Source organism: Falco cherrug, chromosome Z, assembly GCF_023634085.1.
Source record: "Falco cherrug isolate bFalChe1 chromosome Z, bFalChe1.pri, whole genome shotgun sequence".
Classification (NCBI taxonomy): Eukaryota; Metazoa; Chordata; class Aves; order Falconiformes; family Falconidae; genus Falco; species Falco cherrug.
The window spans coordinates 16,009,549-16,028,421 of NC_073720.1; the positions used below are offsets into that span (position 1 = coordinate 16,009,549).

The 18,873-nt window shown below is 37.8% G+C and overlaps 1 protein-coding gene across 1 annotated transcript in view; it reads right to left on the bottom strand.

The window, feature by feature from the left end:
- OXCT1 (3-oxoacid CoA-transferase 1) overlaps window positions 1-18,873 on the bottom strand; it is an 86,136-nt gene that overhangs the window by 5,777 nt on the left and 61,486 nt on the right. The window contains exons 14-16 of the mRNA XM_055699092.1: window positions 10,722-10,811; window positions 6,703-6,783; window positions 4,674-4,775 (exon numbers count right to left, since the gene is read on the bottom strand). Coding sequence (XP_055555067.1) covers window positions 4,674-4,775; window positions 6,703-6,783; window positions 10,722-10,811 — 273 coding nt within the window. The remainder of the gene's footprint in view (window positions 1-4,673; window positions 4,776-6,702; window positions 6,784-10,721; window positions 10,812-18,873) is intronic.

Sequence of the window (18,873 nt, forward strand, 5' to 3'; positions counted from 1 at the left end):
ATATTACATTAAATGTAATGTCTGAACATCTGATGCTAACAGCTGTCATTTGTGTGTACCACTATCTGCTTCTGAAAGGGTCTGGCCCCCATGAGTGCTAAGTGCCATAATGCCTACTGAAGATAAAAGAGGTGGTAAGAGCCCAGCACCGCTCAGAACTGGACCCAAGTACAACTCTTTGCTCTAAATAAAATGTGATTAAATAAGCAGAAAAATGCTAATATAACAAAAGGGTTAGTTTGTGCGTGGAAAACAAGGAGTAATCAAGTTTGAAATGCAGAAAGCTCCCTGAGTCCAGTGCTTTAAATCCCAGTAGAGTCAGTCAATTTAGTAACACCCCGTGCTAAAAGCACAGCATTTGGTAAGGGCTGAATGTGATTAATGAGGACTATTCTACACTACACAGCTGCAGAGTTGCTACTTTCTTAAATACTGCCTAAGCAATACATTCTTAATATTGTTACACTTAACAGGAAGAACAGCGTATCTTGGAACCTTCAAAATACTTTGCTAATGTTGAACAGGTAGGTGTACTGGGAGTTTGCCTGGGCAGTCATGTACGCAGCCTCTGAACTGGTAAGAGGACACATGGCCTCAGAGACCTCCTGCAATTCAAGCTTATTGAGCCTTTGATTTCCAACCCCAAACTAGTCTTTTCAGCTACACAAACAGCTCTATGCTTATTTCATTATGTCTTTTTTCATAGCAAGCAGTTCTTTTAAGGCCTGATTCTGAATGATAATGAGTTGTAGTAACTTCTAATGACCTTATCAGGTGTGTAAAAGCAAGTCACTGTTCAGAAATGTAAAAAAAGTCCCTCAAACAAACAATAACAACAACAAAAAGATGGACCAGTGTTAGCATATTTGTTAAAATAATAAAAGTTGCTTATCCCTTGTTAAGTCCTAATTATCTGAAAATGCAGATAAAAGCAAACCACAATTCCAACATCAGCTTTTGTACAAAATTGTTCCTGATGGGCCTTTTGCAGTGGGGTGAATGATCTGGAAAAACACAACATCCATCTAAGAATGGACTCGAACCTGCAAAAGCCTGTTTCCTCAAAGCAAAATGTAGTTCCAGAAAAGAAAACCATATCCTCTGTTATTTTGTACTCACTGGCTTGAACTTGGATAGTAAATTTCTTTTTAAACATACACTAGTCAATTGCTATTCAGCTACCTAACTTTTCCTTGGCAGATGCTTTTCTTAAACTCCAAGTTATCTTTTAAGATCATTTTGTAAGACAGCTTTTACATTAAGAAAAAAAAAAACAACCAGGGAGGATGGTGAATTTTTACCTAGACAAACTCACCCTGATTATTTTTATAATGGAATACATCTGTAAAAGTATGGTTCTCAGTTTGTTCTCTCATGGTCTCATCAATGTATATGCCAGTACAAACCCAAGCAGATTACCTTCCAAGGTGATCTATATGCTAGCTACAGCAATCTGATTTCAGCATGCAAGATAAGCCAACACTTTGTCTTCACAGCACAGTAAAATCAAGCATGAATTGTTTATTTCTTATATGATGCCAGTCTATAATGAAGATAGTTGACTCTAAATCATATTTTCTTTAACATTTTGTGGTTGCAAATGTCCTTCAGATGTTTTTCCAAATAATTAAAAATGCTGTGAAAATGGGACTGTACAGCCAGATGTGTCTCAAAGAAAGCTGTATCGGCTATAAAGTTCTCCTCTACAGAAAGGAGTTGCCTGCATGGGCAGAGACAGTTATCTATAAAGGAACAACCATCCTTTAAAATCTCACTTGTAATGAACCTAGAGAGATGTTTTATTTCAGAACATTCCATGCATCCACTGAAAAAAGCTGCTAGAGAAGGGTCAGTTTCTCAATTTCCATCAGTTCTGTTTCAAACTAGCGAAACATGATCCAAAAAACCTGCTTTTACTGTAGCAAAACAATATCGCTAAAGTTCCTGTCACCAATATAAACAGGAACAAGATGTCTCATTCAGTGAACATAAATAATCACAAGCACAACTGTTACATTTTCAAATAAGCCTGAGGCAGAGTCTTCAAATGTAGAAAAAAGGACCAAGGATGCTGCTTTCTGAACAAATGCCTATGGCAAGGCTCAAACCTCTATTTCCCAGACCACAAAACTAAGTGAAGGAGCTGTAGGTGTTTGCTGTATATGAAAATCGGGACATCAGGGGTCTAATATTACACAGCAGTGATCCAGTCTTGCTGTCACAGATGTCAACAGAAGCTTTGGTAAGGATTTCAATGAGGGGAGGACTGGGTCACTGTGGCCTGAAAACATTCTTTAGAAGAGTTAAAAAAAAAAGAGAAGGGAATAGCTAGTGCTCTTCCATGCCACAGCTTTAACAAATCATTGTGGTTCATGCTTTCCATCTGCAGAGCCCTAAAGATTTCAGGCACTTTTATAACTACCAATCAGTAGGTCAGACTGACCCTCTCACATACCTTGGCTGAGGTACATGCTTTGCAAGCAACCATTGCTTTGCAAGTATTTGCGCAAGCCACATGCTTTCAAGATAAGTATATGAAAGTGCATAAACAAAGCAGCATCTACATATTTCATGCCCACAGCTCCTTCAGTGCAGCTCATCATTTCATGCGTGGCCAAGCACCCATACAAGGCAGACTGCGTGAGAGTTTGCCTTCAGGAGAACTAGGAAATGGTGCCTGTGAAGTGTCCCTTCCTGATCCCAGTCAGACAGATCCCAAGGACCTAGATGGTGGATTGTTGCAATACCTCTCACCAATTGCTGACTTCAGGCTATCCTAAAGATTCAAAATCTATACCACTGTAACATTGACAGGAACGCACTAAGGGATGGTGGGTGTTGGTAATCCCTCCTTTGGCCCTAACAGACTTCCCCTGTGATATCCACCATGCTGCTGTGAAGTTTAACACCATAGCCCATAATTTTAAGCTTATCACTTCTTTCTCTGCATTCTTTCGTTGCTTCTGCTTTCATTGCCTTGAGCATAGGCTGCTGAATATTACTTTGGGTAACACACTCAGTTAAATACATATATATTAGTCACCTGAAGCAAAAAGAAACTGACTCTTTCCAAACAAGCAGATTTTGAACACCTAAGGACTGGTGTCTTCTCACAGCAAAAGTCTTTTACTGTAGTTTCAGTCTATTTAAATGCTATTTAAATATTGCACCTTCAAATTAATCATTAAGTTAATCCCCCAAATAAATATGCAAGAACAGACCAAAGTGACTGACTGCAATAGATACAAACCAACAATGTCATGTTTATGCTTTAATTTGGGATGCTAGCTGTTTGACAGGCTGATCAGCCAAAGATAAATTAGTCCTAACATTACCAAAGTTTTAAAAAATTGATTTTTTCAAAAATCATGGTCAGAAACTGAATGAATAATTTCTTTTGCACACAGAATTGCTGAAAATGGAAGGTTGCTTTCACTATGAATTAAAAAATAATAATGACTTCCATAAAATGTTACATGGAAAATTAGTAAGAGAGCAAAGTGATTTTGTAGCAGTTTGCTGCACATTGCAGCTGCTGGTCAGGCATCTTTAACCAAACAATTTTTCTCAGATAAAAAAAAAGTATTTTTAAAAGTGAACAGCACTTTATTTGAAATATTTAAAATTCCACAAGAAAAAGATATATTATCATATTTAGTTACCAGAAACGCTCTCTGATGGACACAGGAAATTAATGAAATTCCACAGACTTATTGCTCAGAAAGTTTTATTTATTGCCAATAGTATACTCAAAGCCTTAATAACAAACTCTTTCACATAACAACTGCTCTGCAGTCTTTCAGTTATGTGTCCTAGCCCTGCCATGAAACTCTGCAAGGAGAAAGAGCATTGCACCTCATTACCAAATATTCCCCAACTACTTTTACAGCACAACGTGTAAACTGTCATACTCACTGCCCTCACCAAAGGAGAGCTGACCTACCCCAGAAGACTTCACAATACAAAAGAAAAAAATTTGTAATATGCATGTAGGAGAAGGCCATGAAGAAACTATATGTTATTAACCACACAGATCCAATCAGTTACAAGTGTGCTACCGCTTTCTATTAATATGCCAGTTTCATGTTAGCGTTAAGTGAGACTTAAGAATGAATGAATGTGAAGGTCAAAAGGCAGCGTTTTTCTGGATTAATGCACAGCGTAAGTTTCATTTGTACAAGGCAAAGGGAGAGAAAAAGCAAAGATATCTACAGTAGAACATTTAGTTGATTGGCACTACTAACACCGAGTGGACACATACAGTCACCCCTTTTGAGAAGACTTACAACCCCACCTAAAGACAGCATGAAAATTTAGCAACAGAGAGTTAGCTAAACTAACTTATACAGTGGAGAAATACATATTCATCCACCCCTCAGATATGAATCTGCTCCCCTCTTCAACGCATCATAAAAGTTCCCTTTCCACATTGTCCTTTTAGTCATTTCTCCATCTCTTCTGTTTTTCCTAGCTTCAAATATTTCCAATGTAATCATACTGGATTAGCCCTCAATTATCTTCCTATTTTCACTGTAAATCCCATAGGTAATCTACTGAACCCTTACCTACACGGAGGAAACTTACCCTGTTTGCAAGTCTTCGTGTGATGAGTATTTGTGGAGAATATTTGTTCTGACACCAGACTAACTATATTTGTTTGTAAAATGACTTACTGTGAAGTCACAGCCAGTGCTTTTCTTGATATCATCCACTGTTAGTCCTTCCCAGATTTCCACAAGGGTCAAACCCTTCTTCTTGTCCACATCAAACACAGCCTGCCAGGTTCAAAGAGCACACAATTAATTATTTATTATTGAAGCAGAAAACAAGGACCTAAGTAATAATATTGTAGAAAATGCAGTGCTGAGATAGGTAGAATTCCCTCAGTAACAAAAGATGCCATTACCAATTGGTTTCACTTTCCTAACTGACCAGTAAAAATTTCTGCCACATTTATTTGTACCTGAAAGAACCTAAAATATGAGATGTGTTAGTTTTGTAGGGAAAACATGCAACTGTTTTGAAATGCATGAAATGAGGACCATGCCTCCTGCCCCAATCTGGTGAGAACTGCGAGGCCCAAAGGAAAGGGCTCTAGACATTCTTTGCTGCAAGACAATGCACACCAAGATATCATGAAGGAAAATAGGAAAAGACAACATCTCCATCATTCTTCTATTATTTTTTTTTTATGGCAAAGAGCGGTTGATCACTTTCAACAGATTATAAGCTTCTCCAACAGCTATTGCACACCCAGTGTAAATTTTAGTCTTTTCAGGCGCTGAAACCGAAAGACAAGATTTCTTGTACTTTTAATAGAAAGCCTGAGAGGAAGTGGCTGAAGGAGCAAAAGCTGTTCTTTCTGATGTATTCTAAGATGTGCTTTCCACTTCCAAGGCCCACAAGCTTACCAAATAGAAACGTCTGTAAAACATTGTGCACTTTAATGATGCACAGGTTGCATGCTAGTTGCCAGTGAAACAAAAGGCCTATAGTAATTTTCCTTAAAAAAACCAAATAAGGTCAGCAGCAAAAGACCAGCGAAGGTTGAACTTGAAAGGTAAGTGCAATTTTAAGCTCATTACAGAACCGTACTAAAATTCAGCTGTCCTCTGAGCATGTGAGACTGATTTAAGGGACTGAAAAATGATAGCTCATCTTGCTGGGCATAAGGAACATACACATTAGGAAGCTAGTGTAGAAACAGAATTTGCAACACTATCAAACTACTGTTGTACGTTTGTGTCATCTCCTAATAAAGCAACCAGATCTAACAAGTGGTGGCACTTAAGAGAAATTTCTGTTTGTTGTTTATTTTCTATCAGTCCTTGTTGACTCTCATTTTTTTGTTCCTTATGTTTTGTATGTGGTCAGTTAATAAAAACCTGGAAAACCTTCCACGCTTTCATTTATTTTCACTTACTTTGTGGAGAAAAACCCCTTTAGATTCCAGTAGCAACAGATTACCACGAAAAAGCAAATTCTACATCAGCACCTTTGATGCATTCTTGGTACGATAGGTGGCTCAAAGAGGTACTACTCTAAGCTCTTACAAATGTAAACACTGATAACAGAAGGAGTATGGTTACAGCAAAAATCTCAGATCACTTCTCCCTTGTTGAAAAGATCCACTAATGTATTTTGAGCAGCAGTGGTATTAGATATTCACATGGACTTGCACTGGAGAATAAATTGCTTCACAAATGGAATCAAGTAATGACAAAAAAATTAAAGCCCTGCCACAGCTACAGGTTGTGTTTCTCTGAAAGGCTGTGTAGTACACATCAAGGAAGATGCCAATTGTCTGACATACACGTGGCTACACAAGCTGTTGCTCTGCTGGAAAAAACTATCTGTGATTACAGCTGCATTTGAGGATTTGCATTGCACATGGCAAATTTTCAGGAATACTATGGGAAAAATAAGGAGACACACACTTTGCATATTTCTCATGCATGGCACCTTTGTTCTGAATGTTTGAACTGTACGGTCCAGTATGCTAGATGTCAATGGTGAAAGCTTCAAAAGGAAAAATATGAGTGCCTAGACTGCTGGAACAACTCCAGGGGAATCCTTGCCTTCATTAGTAACAGATACTAAATATATTCTTCATTTTTACTAGACTTTTCTACTTTTACTGAGTGTCCCTTCTTAGGGGTAGAAGAGAAAAATACTGACAAGGATTCAAGGACAGTACTTTACCTTCTCTGTAATGATGCGGTTTACACATTGTTTCCCAGTAAGTGGTAAATTGCACTTTTCCAAGATTTTATGGACATTGCCCTGTGTTTAACAATATACAGAAAAACATTAATTTTAAAAAATGACACAACTTATTCCAAATTCAAATATGTACATGAGAATCACAGCCGCAGCCATTCAGTGTTATTGAAATATTCACTGTACTCAGACCACTCTTTGAAATCACTTCTTTCACAGATTACATCTCTGGCAATTTGGGACTTAACTCCCACATATAAGGAGATGACTAATAAGAATTTCACTGTACCACTGAGTGCGCTCCTGAGTTTAGAAGCTCTGCATACTTCTGCTTAATAGTTTGTCTTTCCTGCTGCAATGTGGGGATAAGAGATACATGGGACCTCAATAATGACACATAAAGGACAAAAATTAGGAAAACACAATGCAGGCATGACATTTCTCTGTCTGATACTTCATCACAAACAGTAATGTGCAGGATCAGCCATACACACGGGCATCTCAAATCCCCAGGGCTTAAGCACATAGTCATGCTCTGAAAATAGTAAATCCAGTTTCTTTACCCACACTGAATTCCCATTCCCTCCACTGCTCCAGGAAAGCCCAAAAGCAGACTAGAGATGAGTGCAATATGCTCATCTTCAAGTGCTACACATCGTGCTCCATGTTTCAGTCATGTCTGAATCAAGTGCTTAAAACTAGTTTCCATTCTATTTTTCTGAATGGTGTAAACAACCTATTTCACAATATGGAACGATTACCAGCCATTAATTTACTATGTTTTGCAAAACATGTCAATGATGGTACGGTGTTAAGAACTTGACATTTATTTCTCTTAGGCAGTATTTAGCAGATTAGGCACGCATACACAGTGACTGTTCAGAGATTACATAACAACCTTACAGGCTATTGGTTTTCTTTATGGTTATAAAGAAAAAAGTAATTTAGCAAAAAATACATTAAGAAATACCATAATGAATTAGACCTAAGGTCAATTCGCCAAGTGTCTTACAGTGGCCCAAGCACATGGAGCAAAAATTGAGCCAATCTTCCACAGCTATGCCCTCCTGGTTCCTGACATGCTGTGATGTATAGATTTTCTGAGCTGCAGACTGCTTCTGGGCAATGCTGTTTAATTTTCACTGCTGAATTTAACCTCATAAAACAGTTTAGTCCCTTTCATATAGACTTAATTTTTTGAGCTCCTGCATCATCCTGCTGATCATGCACAACTTCATTACCTGGCTGTGAAAATTGTTTCGCATTGTTTTAAACATGCTAGTTGCTAATTTCAGTTGGCTACCCCTACTTCTTCTATAATGCCATTTTGCATCCACTTTCTGCATGCCCTTATTATTTAATGTATTTCTACGTTACTCTTCCTCAACAGCATTTCTTAAGCTGAAGAGTATTCCACAGAACTCACTTCATGTTTTGTCATATTTCTTCTGTACCTTTTGGTTTGCATTACATGTAAAAATTTAAGTAATTAAAAAGTAAATAATGTAAGGCAGAGTGTATTTGGTTTTATTTGTACTATACTGCATAACAGAGTTTAAAAAGAGGAAAATTCTTCGAGTATTTATTTAAGTGCCAAGACAGGTACTGGTTTCACCCTCGTAACTAAATGTAAAGTGTATTTTGCCCACACTGCAAGGACTCAGCCTACTGCTATGTTTAAAAACTCTAATGTGTACTGGAAGGGAAATGCACTTCTAAACTCTTAAAAAACTTATTTTCATGTTTAACAGGCTATTACTGTAATACAAAAAAAAAATTGAAAAGGATTAAAAGATCCTTCACAAGCATGACTCGGACAAAACTGACTGCAAGAACTACCTATTGCAGCAACTCTTGAACATCTGCGTTGAACGTACTGCATATATCCCATGCCTTCCACCGCATTTCCATCCCTCAAATCTTGACTGCTGTTGACTTACAGAATACTTTGGCATCTAATGATAGATTTCTTATTATTTATTTGGAGAATAAGATGACAAAAACGTCCCTATACTAAAAAGCCAGCAGACACAACAAACTGCCACTGTACATGCAGACGTTTTTTTCACTCAGTAACGCAATGGGCTTTGAGCCAGACAAAAGATTGCTCTTCTGATACATAGACACAGCTGCAGTAATTTTGTGAGAAAAACTTTGATGTAAAGAATTATAAAGCTGTGAATATAAAATAGGCTCTGTAAAAAGCAGTCACCCCAATAAAAGACTTCTGATTTTCAGAACTGGTCTCATGGGTGCTATATTTGCTTGTATATTTAGGAAAAAAAAAGAAAATAAACAAAGGGAAAACAAAAAAAAGACAGAATCTGAAAACTGTAACAGCAGCTTTTGATTTGCAAACATTGTATTTCCATATTTCATCATCTTCACTGTTGAGCAAACAAGAAGCAGCAGTATGAAGACCCCAGAAAGAGCCTAGGTAAGAGCAAGGAGTGCCAAGAATCCACTTCATTTTAAAATAAGAATAAAGTGAAAAAGCATGCACATGGTTTAGTTTTGCAGTGCCTTTTCACAAAAGCAGAAGAAATAATTTATGAAAGCCTGCAATTGGCTCTCTAGAAGTGCACATCAGGCATTCCACGTACGTAGGAGCCCAAGTTATGTACACATATGCCAAAATAAGTAACTCTAAGCCTGGACTGTTTGTAACAGTGAACCTATCTGTGTTTCTGTCTTTTTCAGGTTTCAGTACTCCTACCAACAAAAAACCAACATGCAAATAACTTCCAAAGACTGTAGTGAAAAAAGATTTTGGTAATTGTACTTTTAAGAGAAAAACTGGCATGAATAATTACAATGTGTGTGGACTCTGAGCCTTAATCAAATTCCACAGTAACTAGAAATTTAGCATAAATATTTATACAGATCACATTAATACCAGTACATGTCTGAGCAAATAGAGAATTACATATCCAGTTTTTGGGAGGCTGTGATAGGGATACAAGTCATATAGATGAATTTGCTTTTTACTTTCGTGTACTTATTTACACATATCTGAAAACTATTTGGTCAGACTCAGTGCTGTTACTGAAAATGTGCCCCTTGAGATCACAGTTTAGTATAAATTGTAAAACTACTATACCTTTTAACAATTCTTTTTTTGTGAAAATTAATTCTTGGAATCACATTTTAAAAATACACAACTGTCATATTTAGCTTTCATATTTATGTCTTTACTAGTTTACTATGCAAACTCCTTATGCTTGTTCTTACACATTCTGACAGTGATATTATCTTGAACAATATACATTAATTCTTATTGCAGACACACAACAAATTTGGACTAACAGAAATACAGAAATTAAACAAAAAGTTCCTTTTCAAACATTCAGTACAGTTCCCTGAAAACAGAGATTTTCATCCTTCAGTACATTTTTCTCATAGTTTGGACAGTCCCACTTTAGTAGTTTCAAATGACAAGTTTCCTATGACCTTCTGGGGGAGCCTTTATATCTACAAAGCTTCCATCACAAAGAAGTCTCTAGATTAACCTCTATCACATAATGATGGAAGGCAGCTTGCATCTCATTATGCCAAAAAGATGTGTCCTATCAACCTGTCAGTACCAATTTGACTGGCAACTTCAAAGGTAAATACCTTTCCATCATAACAAGTATTTAACCGTGGGGAACTTAATTTTTCAAATTATTCTTAGGTGAAGAATAAAACCTCTGGGGTAGCACCTACTGTAGCTCTGGCAATTGCCACTCTCATTAAATTTGCATGAAGTAACTAAAAAATGTGTGCTGCTTTTAAATATTGAGTTAATATTTCATTTTTTTTCCATGGTGACTGATTCACTTACTAGAGAAAAGGGACCATAGTAACCTAGCCCCCTTCTGGATCTCCATAATAACTAACAGCAAAACTGTCAAGTCCTCAAAGCAGCAGAATGAATGTAAGATGTCTTTTTTTTCTTTTTTTTTTTCTCTCTTTTGGTACAGCCCAAAGCACTTATTTAGAAAAAAGCGGCAGAGCCTTACCTTAGCTGAGTGCTCCATGGTAACAACCACTTTGGTCTGTGCACTGGATACCAGGTCCATGGCACCCCCCATTCCTTTCACCATCTTACCCTAAAATCAAATTTTTAATCAAAATTTTACATTTTTACTATTTGAAAAAATAAAAGAGAAAGATGCAGTATATTGGCTGCAATAACAGCACATGATATTCACTTTTTCCTGCATGTAAAGCGCATCTATTTCACTGCCACCATATCCAAACACTAACAGAGCTTTACCACAGCAAAAACAGCTGTCTCATTCTAGGCTTTATATGACGCAAATAGGAGAAAAACGATGAGTAGAACAAAGATCCACTGCTGTGGCTGGTGTCCTGGGATGTAACTTAAATCTCAGTAATATCATTGGCTCAATGGAAGGCCCGACACGGAGGAGTGATGAATTTACTTCCAATGGTCCTGACATTAATAAAGCAGTGTTCATTCTCCTGTGGTAGAAATGTCGTTATTTCCTCAAAAGAAATCTTTGCGTATGAAGTGTAGCAACAAGAGCATTCAAGAACTCTCCACCTGCCAGTTTGGAAAACCATGGCTCATTATCAATGTATCAGCACAGATTTTTTTGTTCTATTCCTGATGTCTGTCGATTTCATTTCAGAACATGGGCAAATAAATGAATGGGGATCAGTATTCACTTCTGTTTGTCCCTCCAACCAAGCAATGCTTTCTGCCTCTGTGCCTCATTCTTATCTTAAAGAGTGTCAGAATTGCACCTGTTATCACAGCAGCTGTATTATGGCTTGGTGTTCAGCTACCTCTGTTTGTACTTTCCATCATGCTACAGCATTCAACCCCTGCCTGCTTCCACCGTCTTAAACTGAATGCATCTGATCTTGGAAGGTAAGAGGTCCAGACCTGACACACTTCTGATAGAACTTTGTACTTACAGTGATTTCTATCAGTATAAGCAAAGCAGTCATTTTTGGAAAACAAGCACTAGACCCAAGAAAACAAACAAGGCAATAACCTCGTATACCACTCCAGAGATGTTGAGGAAGGCAGAAAGGAGAATGGAACATCAAGACACCTGCATGATAGGAGACTTTAGTAGGAAACATGAGGCAAGGAATTTCACAGACTGAAAAAAATTAATTTCTATGTCAACTGTTTTCTATTTGCTCTCTTTTGACTGGTTATAATCTGTAATTACAATAAATTACCAACAGTAATACAGTGTAAGCTGTTTTATATATAAAATCTAAAAGTGTATGGTTAAATGACCAGAAAACTTCCTAGTATAAAGCTTTTCTCTTATGCTTCCTTTTAGTAGCTATGTGATTCACTACCTTGCTAGTATCAGCACCTAGGGTCCAGAATATAAAACATACGGAAGAGACTTGTCTCATTAAGCTGCCAGACCAGCAACTCATTGGTCTCTTGATAGTTATGGTCTCTTGATCATAATGAAGGTATATACACACACACCCCAAAACTAATTGAGTTTTCTTACTGTTTGCACAGCAACGAACAAATCACATGTTCCTGTATCTATTATGAACAACCACTTTGGAATTTGTCTAGTCAGATCAGCATTGAATATTAATCACATTAATTAACAATACTACTAAATATTTATTTGCAAATACAAATCTGAAAGGGATGAGAAGGTTTTCCTCTGTCCTTAACTTTCTGGCACTGCTCAGATCATTCTCCATCCTATTTGGAAATACAGAGCTCTTACAGAGACTGCAGTGACTTCGCACCTGCCTGCCAGAGGCTCACTGACAAGATAATGCATAGTAGCTGAAGATGATGGATTATCTCCCCAGCAACTCCAAATTCATTTGCAGTGAGGATTATGCTATCAACACACCTGCCCTGACAATGCCATTAGTTCATTTTCCAGGCCTTTTAGTTATATTAACTAGTAAAGACCTATAACAACTAGGAAATATTTGAAGAAATAAGTGCCAATGAAGGACAATGACAACTCTACTGCTGGAGAAGCTGTCATGCAGGATTGAGAGAAAAGACTTCATCCCTTTGTGTATGCAGAAGCAGGGAAATGAAAGTTCAGTTGAAGAGGACTTAGAGACATTTAAATTGCTCTATCTGCTTCTTCTTTTTAGGCAAACATACTCATCATTGTCAGGTGCCTGGTAAAGCAAGTCAATCAAGCATTAACTCTAACTAGCCAAGTAATTACATGCTCTTATTCTGAGGAATAGCCAAAGCATAAGAGCCTTACATCACTCTCAGTGCATCTACCAAACTCCCACAACTTACACTTTCCCCAACACCATCCTGTTCGAGGGGACACCTGCATCCTAAATTAGAATTAAAATGCTTGAGACTAAAAGGTGATTCCCAAAAGACATTTTGTTCCTTTTTGCCTAGGACAAGTATGTTCTGATATTTATAAACACTGTACATTTACAAGCAATTTATATTTCTTTAAAATTTTAATAGCATATTTAATTGTATCTGACATAAGTCAGAGTGGTTTATTTAAATATTTTCCATGTAATATCTACTCTGTCATTAAAATAAACATTTTCTCCACCTGAAGACCACTTGCAATGGCCAACTCTGTTGTAAAATCTCAAAAAAACACTAGATTTGGTTTATAGTGCCAGATACTAGCTGAAGTGGGAACTATTCAATTCACCTCAATAAAACGTTAACTTGTATTTATTTTGATTTTGATTAAACAAGGCAAATTGCAGACAGTAAAACTGTCTGCATTTGGTTACTTGATAAGGTATTTAAGCGTAATGACCTGTAAAAAGCTCAACTGTTTTAAAAAAATCATTAAAAAATAAAAAGTAGGTGCTTCAAACAACCAGCTGCTAAATTACGTGTACAGATTTCCTGGTCCTTCTTATCATGTTGGTAAGGTCCAGTGTTTGCATGCCCTCCCCCTCATTTATTTATTTAAGATTATTTTGGTTAGTTTCCAATTACATTGGTGCGGCTAGCTTAAGAAAACAGAAGGAAAGACAGTTCAGTGGTAGAGAGCACTGGTAATTTGAAGCACTATTTTAAAGCACATTTCATCAGCAAGAGCTTGAAGTGAGAAGAAAAGTTTTTTGAACTGGCCATGCGCTCCCTGGGTGGTCCAATGTTGGCAATACTTATACAGAGGGTTAGGCAGAGGACAGAAAATAGCTCAGTTTCTTCATAGCTTCTCAGTTGCCATAAAAGGTCCATATTGCAGGGAAGAATTCTGCTTTTCCCATAATTCTTCATCAGCAGTTCTTTCTAACTCAGTCCAAATAATCTTGGGATGCAAGAGGTGGAAATTAATGGATGTGATGGATTTGGGTTTTTTTTTTTTTTGTTAAGATACTCAGCCCTTCTGCTTCATCACAGCCATAAAGCCACACAAAATTAGCAAAATTTCTTATAATGCCTACTTATTGCAAAATGCATTATTTTGTTATTATGATGATGGGGCATCTTTAAGAAAGTATGAGGGAAGGGTACATATTTTCTCATCTGATGTCTTCATATCTGAACATCATTTGAGTGATCAAAATATAATATTAAAGAGACTGAGAAAGCAGTTTAGCCTAACAGTAATTCCTAAACAGGATCCTAAACCTTCCTGTTGGTTTGGTCACTTGTGGCATCCAAGACAGCCTGTGGTATTCCAGCAGAAGCTTATGAGTACTCCAAGATGAGTGAGACAGTCAAGATGTTTTTCAAGAGAAGGTGAAGTCTTTCCACAATGGTATTGCAAGTTAGAAAGATGCTATGGCAAGCAGGAAGCAATTCAGAAGAAAATCCAAACAGACTAAAAAGAGATGGCTGTGAGAAAAGAGAACTCGGCAGCCTTCAAACACTGTTAAGGTCTTGCACCCATGCTGGCATTTTACACCTTTCCTCTTCATTTCCAGGAGGAAGGACTTTCCTTCCGTAACTGAATTTTATAGCTACTCCCAACATCACAGGACAAAATGCATCTGAACTGATCTGGTTATGTTAAAAGAACATAATTTTTTTTGAGATAAATAGATATCACATCAACAGTACAGCAAAGCAGATGCTAAAAAAAGCAGAAAGAGTGAAAACTTCTAAGTGGTAAATGCAGAATGTGAAGGATTAGAATGCAGATGGAAATAAAAACTTGAATAACCCCATTTCAAATTGAATATCAAAGGACAGCCCAGGTGAAAATGTGTACCTGTTTGAAAAGGAACTGAGCTACTTCCCTGTTGACAGTCCTTGCCCATATTGCCAACTGCCCTAATATGGTATTAAATCAAGAGAAATTTCAGATTAAATACTTTTTCCTTCTATTAAATAAAAGAAAAAATACATATGCCTAACATTATGCTCAAAGTTAGTAAAACTACTATTTCAAAAACTCTTACAGAAAATAATGAATGCTTCTAGTTTAAACTACAGTCTTTACGCAGGCTCCCCATTCAATCAGAATTTTCAGGCATCCCCTTGGAAGACCTTGAACAAGCTAGCTAGGATGACAAGAGTAGAGGTTTTAAGAATGTCAGTATTGTCTCTGATGGCCACAGAAACAGATTAGGTGGCAGGTACAGAATCCATCACCAGTCTCAGCTTTCTTAGGAAAGGAAACTATTATATCAGGCCAGGGACAGCTACTAAAATTTAGAGTAACCAGAACAGTATGAACTCCACAGAGAAAAGCAGAAATGAAGGTAATGCAGTGGATGGATACAAGATACTTCTTTCACCACCATCAATATTGCTAACACTGCAGTTAAAAGAATGAACTTGGGACCACTGCAAAGCTTTCTGCTCTGTCCCTCTCTGCAGTGGTGCATATTCACTACTAACATACATCAGTCACACAGGTCTTCCTCTCTATATAGGTACTGTCTGTCTTCACAGACATTCAGCTTCAGGAGCACATTCAGCTTCAAATGACATGCACAGCACAAGTAGGAGGTCATCAAGAGCCATATATAGCTATTTAACAAAAATATCCCATCACTTGTTGTGGGATTAAATGTCGTTGGTTCACAGTTTTGGGGGAGTGCATATTAGCACAGACCTTAGCTTTGTACAAAAAGGATACTGACCAGAAGGTAGTATTAAAAAAATATGTACGCATAAATCTACTCTAAGTACATAAAATGTAGATGACAGTCCTTTGGCCATTGCTAAATCCTGCCCAATGTTTAAGGTACATTTACAGTTGTTTCTAAAATGAAAGCCACAACTCTTCCAGATTTCATTCTCAGTTTCTTCAGTGAGAAAGACTGAAGACTGTACCAAAAAAGAGGGATAAAGCTGAAGATTACAGTGTTCTGAAACACACTTCCTTGTGCTATTTTCCACTGATTTTATGTCCTTATATGGCACAATTACAGAATTATTGTAATTACACTGTCAACTATGACAGCTAGATTAGATTCTACTCTGAGAATATGACTGAATAAACATTACCATGAAATGCTGGGAAATCATTAATGGGATTTTTATCTCAGAGTTGATAATGCAACAACACAACAAAGAGTTAATACTGGCTAAATGCAACAAAGCTGAGCACGCCCTACATGCACAAAAGGGTGAAGATATGTTCAAAATAAAGATTTAGTTGTATGGTTAAGCCATACAGAAAATGACCTGATTTTCAAGAACACTAACAGATATCTCCTAACACACATGCACACATAATAAAAAGCAAAATTAAGAAGTATATTTGAAAAAATGGAATGCAAGTTCTTGAGTGACTGATACTTCTTGGCAAAATCTATTAATAACTCTTTCCTAAAATGTAGCATACACAAATATGTGCACTAACTATATTTCTAACGATATTTATATTTTCACTTTCTATAACCAGAAAATTAAGGCAGCATAAAATTGGTCAGATTTCATTCCTTAATTTTCTCATATAAAACTGATTTGAAGTAACTGTTGGCAATAGATTTGAGCGAATGAGTGAAATTGAAATGAATACATTGAGAAACTGCATCTCAGGAGCAACTCAAAACAGTCTGTAACATGCTTGCTTCACTGAAATGGATTTGCTTTACAGTGATGAATGCCATTTCATTGTAATGGGACAGTTTGGGACAGCCTTCCATTTACCTTTGCACACTATTTCCAAAACACAAAGGTTAGCATATAATAATTAAATATTACTGCCAACATAATACTAGTCTCACTTGAAAGTGATGGTTCCATATAATAGTCACAATTATTACCACTAACCTACAGATCAGGAGACTTTTGACATATGCTTGTATTTTCGAGACAGGCAGAACTTCTTCAGCTGCTGTCATTATATAGATGCCTAAAGCAGAGCTGCCATCTCCCACATTGAAAATTTAGGAGAGTATCAATAAAATACAAACAGTGAGCTCTTACATCCCTTCCATGCAGCCTGAAGAGAAATAAACACAAACAAAACTGATAGAAAAAGCCCTCAAAAAGGTGGAAGAAATACAGCTAACACAATACAGTCCCTTTCTCCTTTGAGGCTTCAAGACTTTTCCAATGGTGGTGATAACATGCTGCGAGGGCTCTGCAGGCTTCCAGGCATGTGTTTGTTGGGAAAGAAGCAGTAAGCTGATATACTACTGTGGGCTTCATTCCAAGACACATGATGTCTGCAAAAACCTAGCATCTCATCATATTAAAATAATATCCCATTGAAATGTAGATCTTCAAAGAGGCTTTAGGTAACTGCAGGTCCTGTCCTTCTCCTTTGTTCAGCTATTGCTGTATAAGCCCCACATGTCAGGCTTGAGAGATGGGCCCATGCAAACCTCACGAAGTTCAACAAGGCCAAGTGCAAGACCCTGCACCTGGGTCAGGGCAATCCCAAGCACAAATACAGGCTGGGCAGAGAATGGATTGGGAGCAGCCCTGAGCAGAAAGGCCTGAAGGTGTTGGTTAGTAAGAAGCTCAACATGACACAGCAATGTGCATTTGCAGCACAGAAAGCCAACTGTATCCTGGGCTGCATCAAAAAAACCATGGCCAGCAGGTCAAGGGAGGTGATTCTCCCCCTCTACTTGACTCTCATGAGACCTCACCTGGAGCACTGCATCCAGCTCTGGGGCCCCCAACACAAGGACACAGACCTGTTGGAGCAAGTCCAGAGGAGGACCATGAAAGATGGTCAGAGTCTGCCTGGAGCACCTGCCCCATGAAGACAGGCTGAGAGATTTGGGGTTGTTCAGCCTGGAGAAGAGAAGGCTCCAGGGACACTTTATAGCAGCCTTCCATACCTAACAGGGATCTACAGGAAAGCTGGAGAGCGGCTTTTTAGTAGGGCCTACAGTGACAGGACAAGGAGAAATGGCTTTAAACTGAAAGGAGGTAGATTTAAATTAGACATTAGGAAGAAATTCTTTACTGTGAGGGTGGTGAGGCCCAGAGAAGATGTGGATACCCCATCCCTGGCAGTGTTCAAGGCCAGGTTGGATGGGGCTTTGAGCAACCTGGTCTAGTGGAAGGTGGTTGGAAGCAAGTCTGGTGGAAGCAGGGAGGTTGGAACTAGATGACCTTTACAGGTCCCTTTGAACACAAACCATTCTATGATTCTGTGATTCTGTGTCCTAGACATCAGACAACTTGCCGTTACTATTAAGAGAAACACAGTCACTGAGCATATTAACCTGTGTGTTTTCTGTTCATACACAATTTAGCTAACTTGTAGTGCTTAATTGCACAGGTAATAGTTAAAATGTTTCTCAAAATTTCTGGCATTGTTCTACAACTTGAAACAAAACAGTGACAGTTTGATGCACTCAGTGCAACAGAAATATTAGAAGAAAGTTAGTAGACAGTGTGTTTGGATTCAAAATGAAAATAAGCCTTGTGCAAAGACACTACTACTCAAGCAAAGTGGCAAATAGCCTGCAACAGGGCTCCTTGGAGAAGACCTACAGTGTTCTCAGGCATTCAGGGATATGTGTCCTTTCTCTCATCATTAAAAATGGTAACTTCAAGTCAGAAAAGCTCTTGCTGTGGAGCTCTCTGCTCTCAGGTTTAGCACTACAAACAGTAATTAAAAACAAGAACAAAAAACCCTCCCACAGTCACACACTCAGCTGGCCTCTGACAGTTTACTTTCATTTATATGTTTCTACCAACGGCCATGCAGTTCACCTCATAGTGGAAGCGTTAAAAACCATGCAAAAGATGTACGTTGAAGCTCGGCAGAGAAACCACCAGTA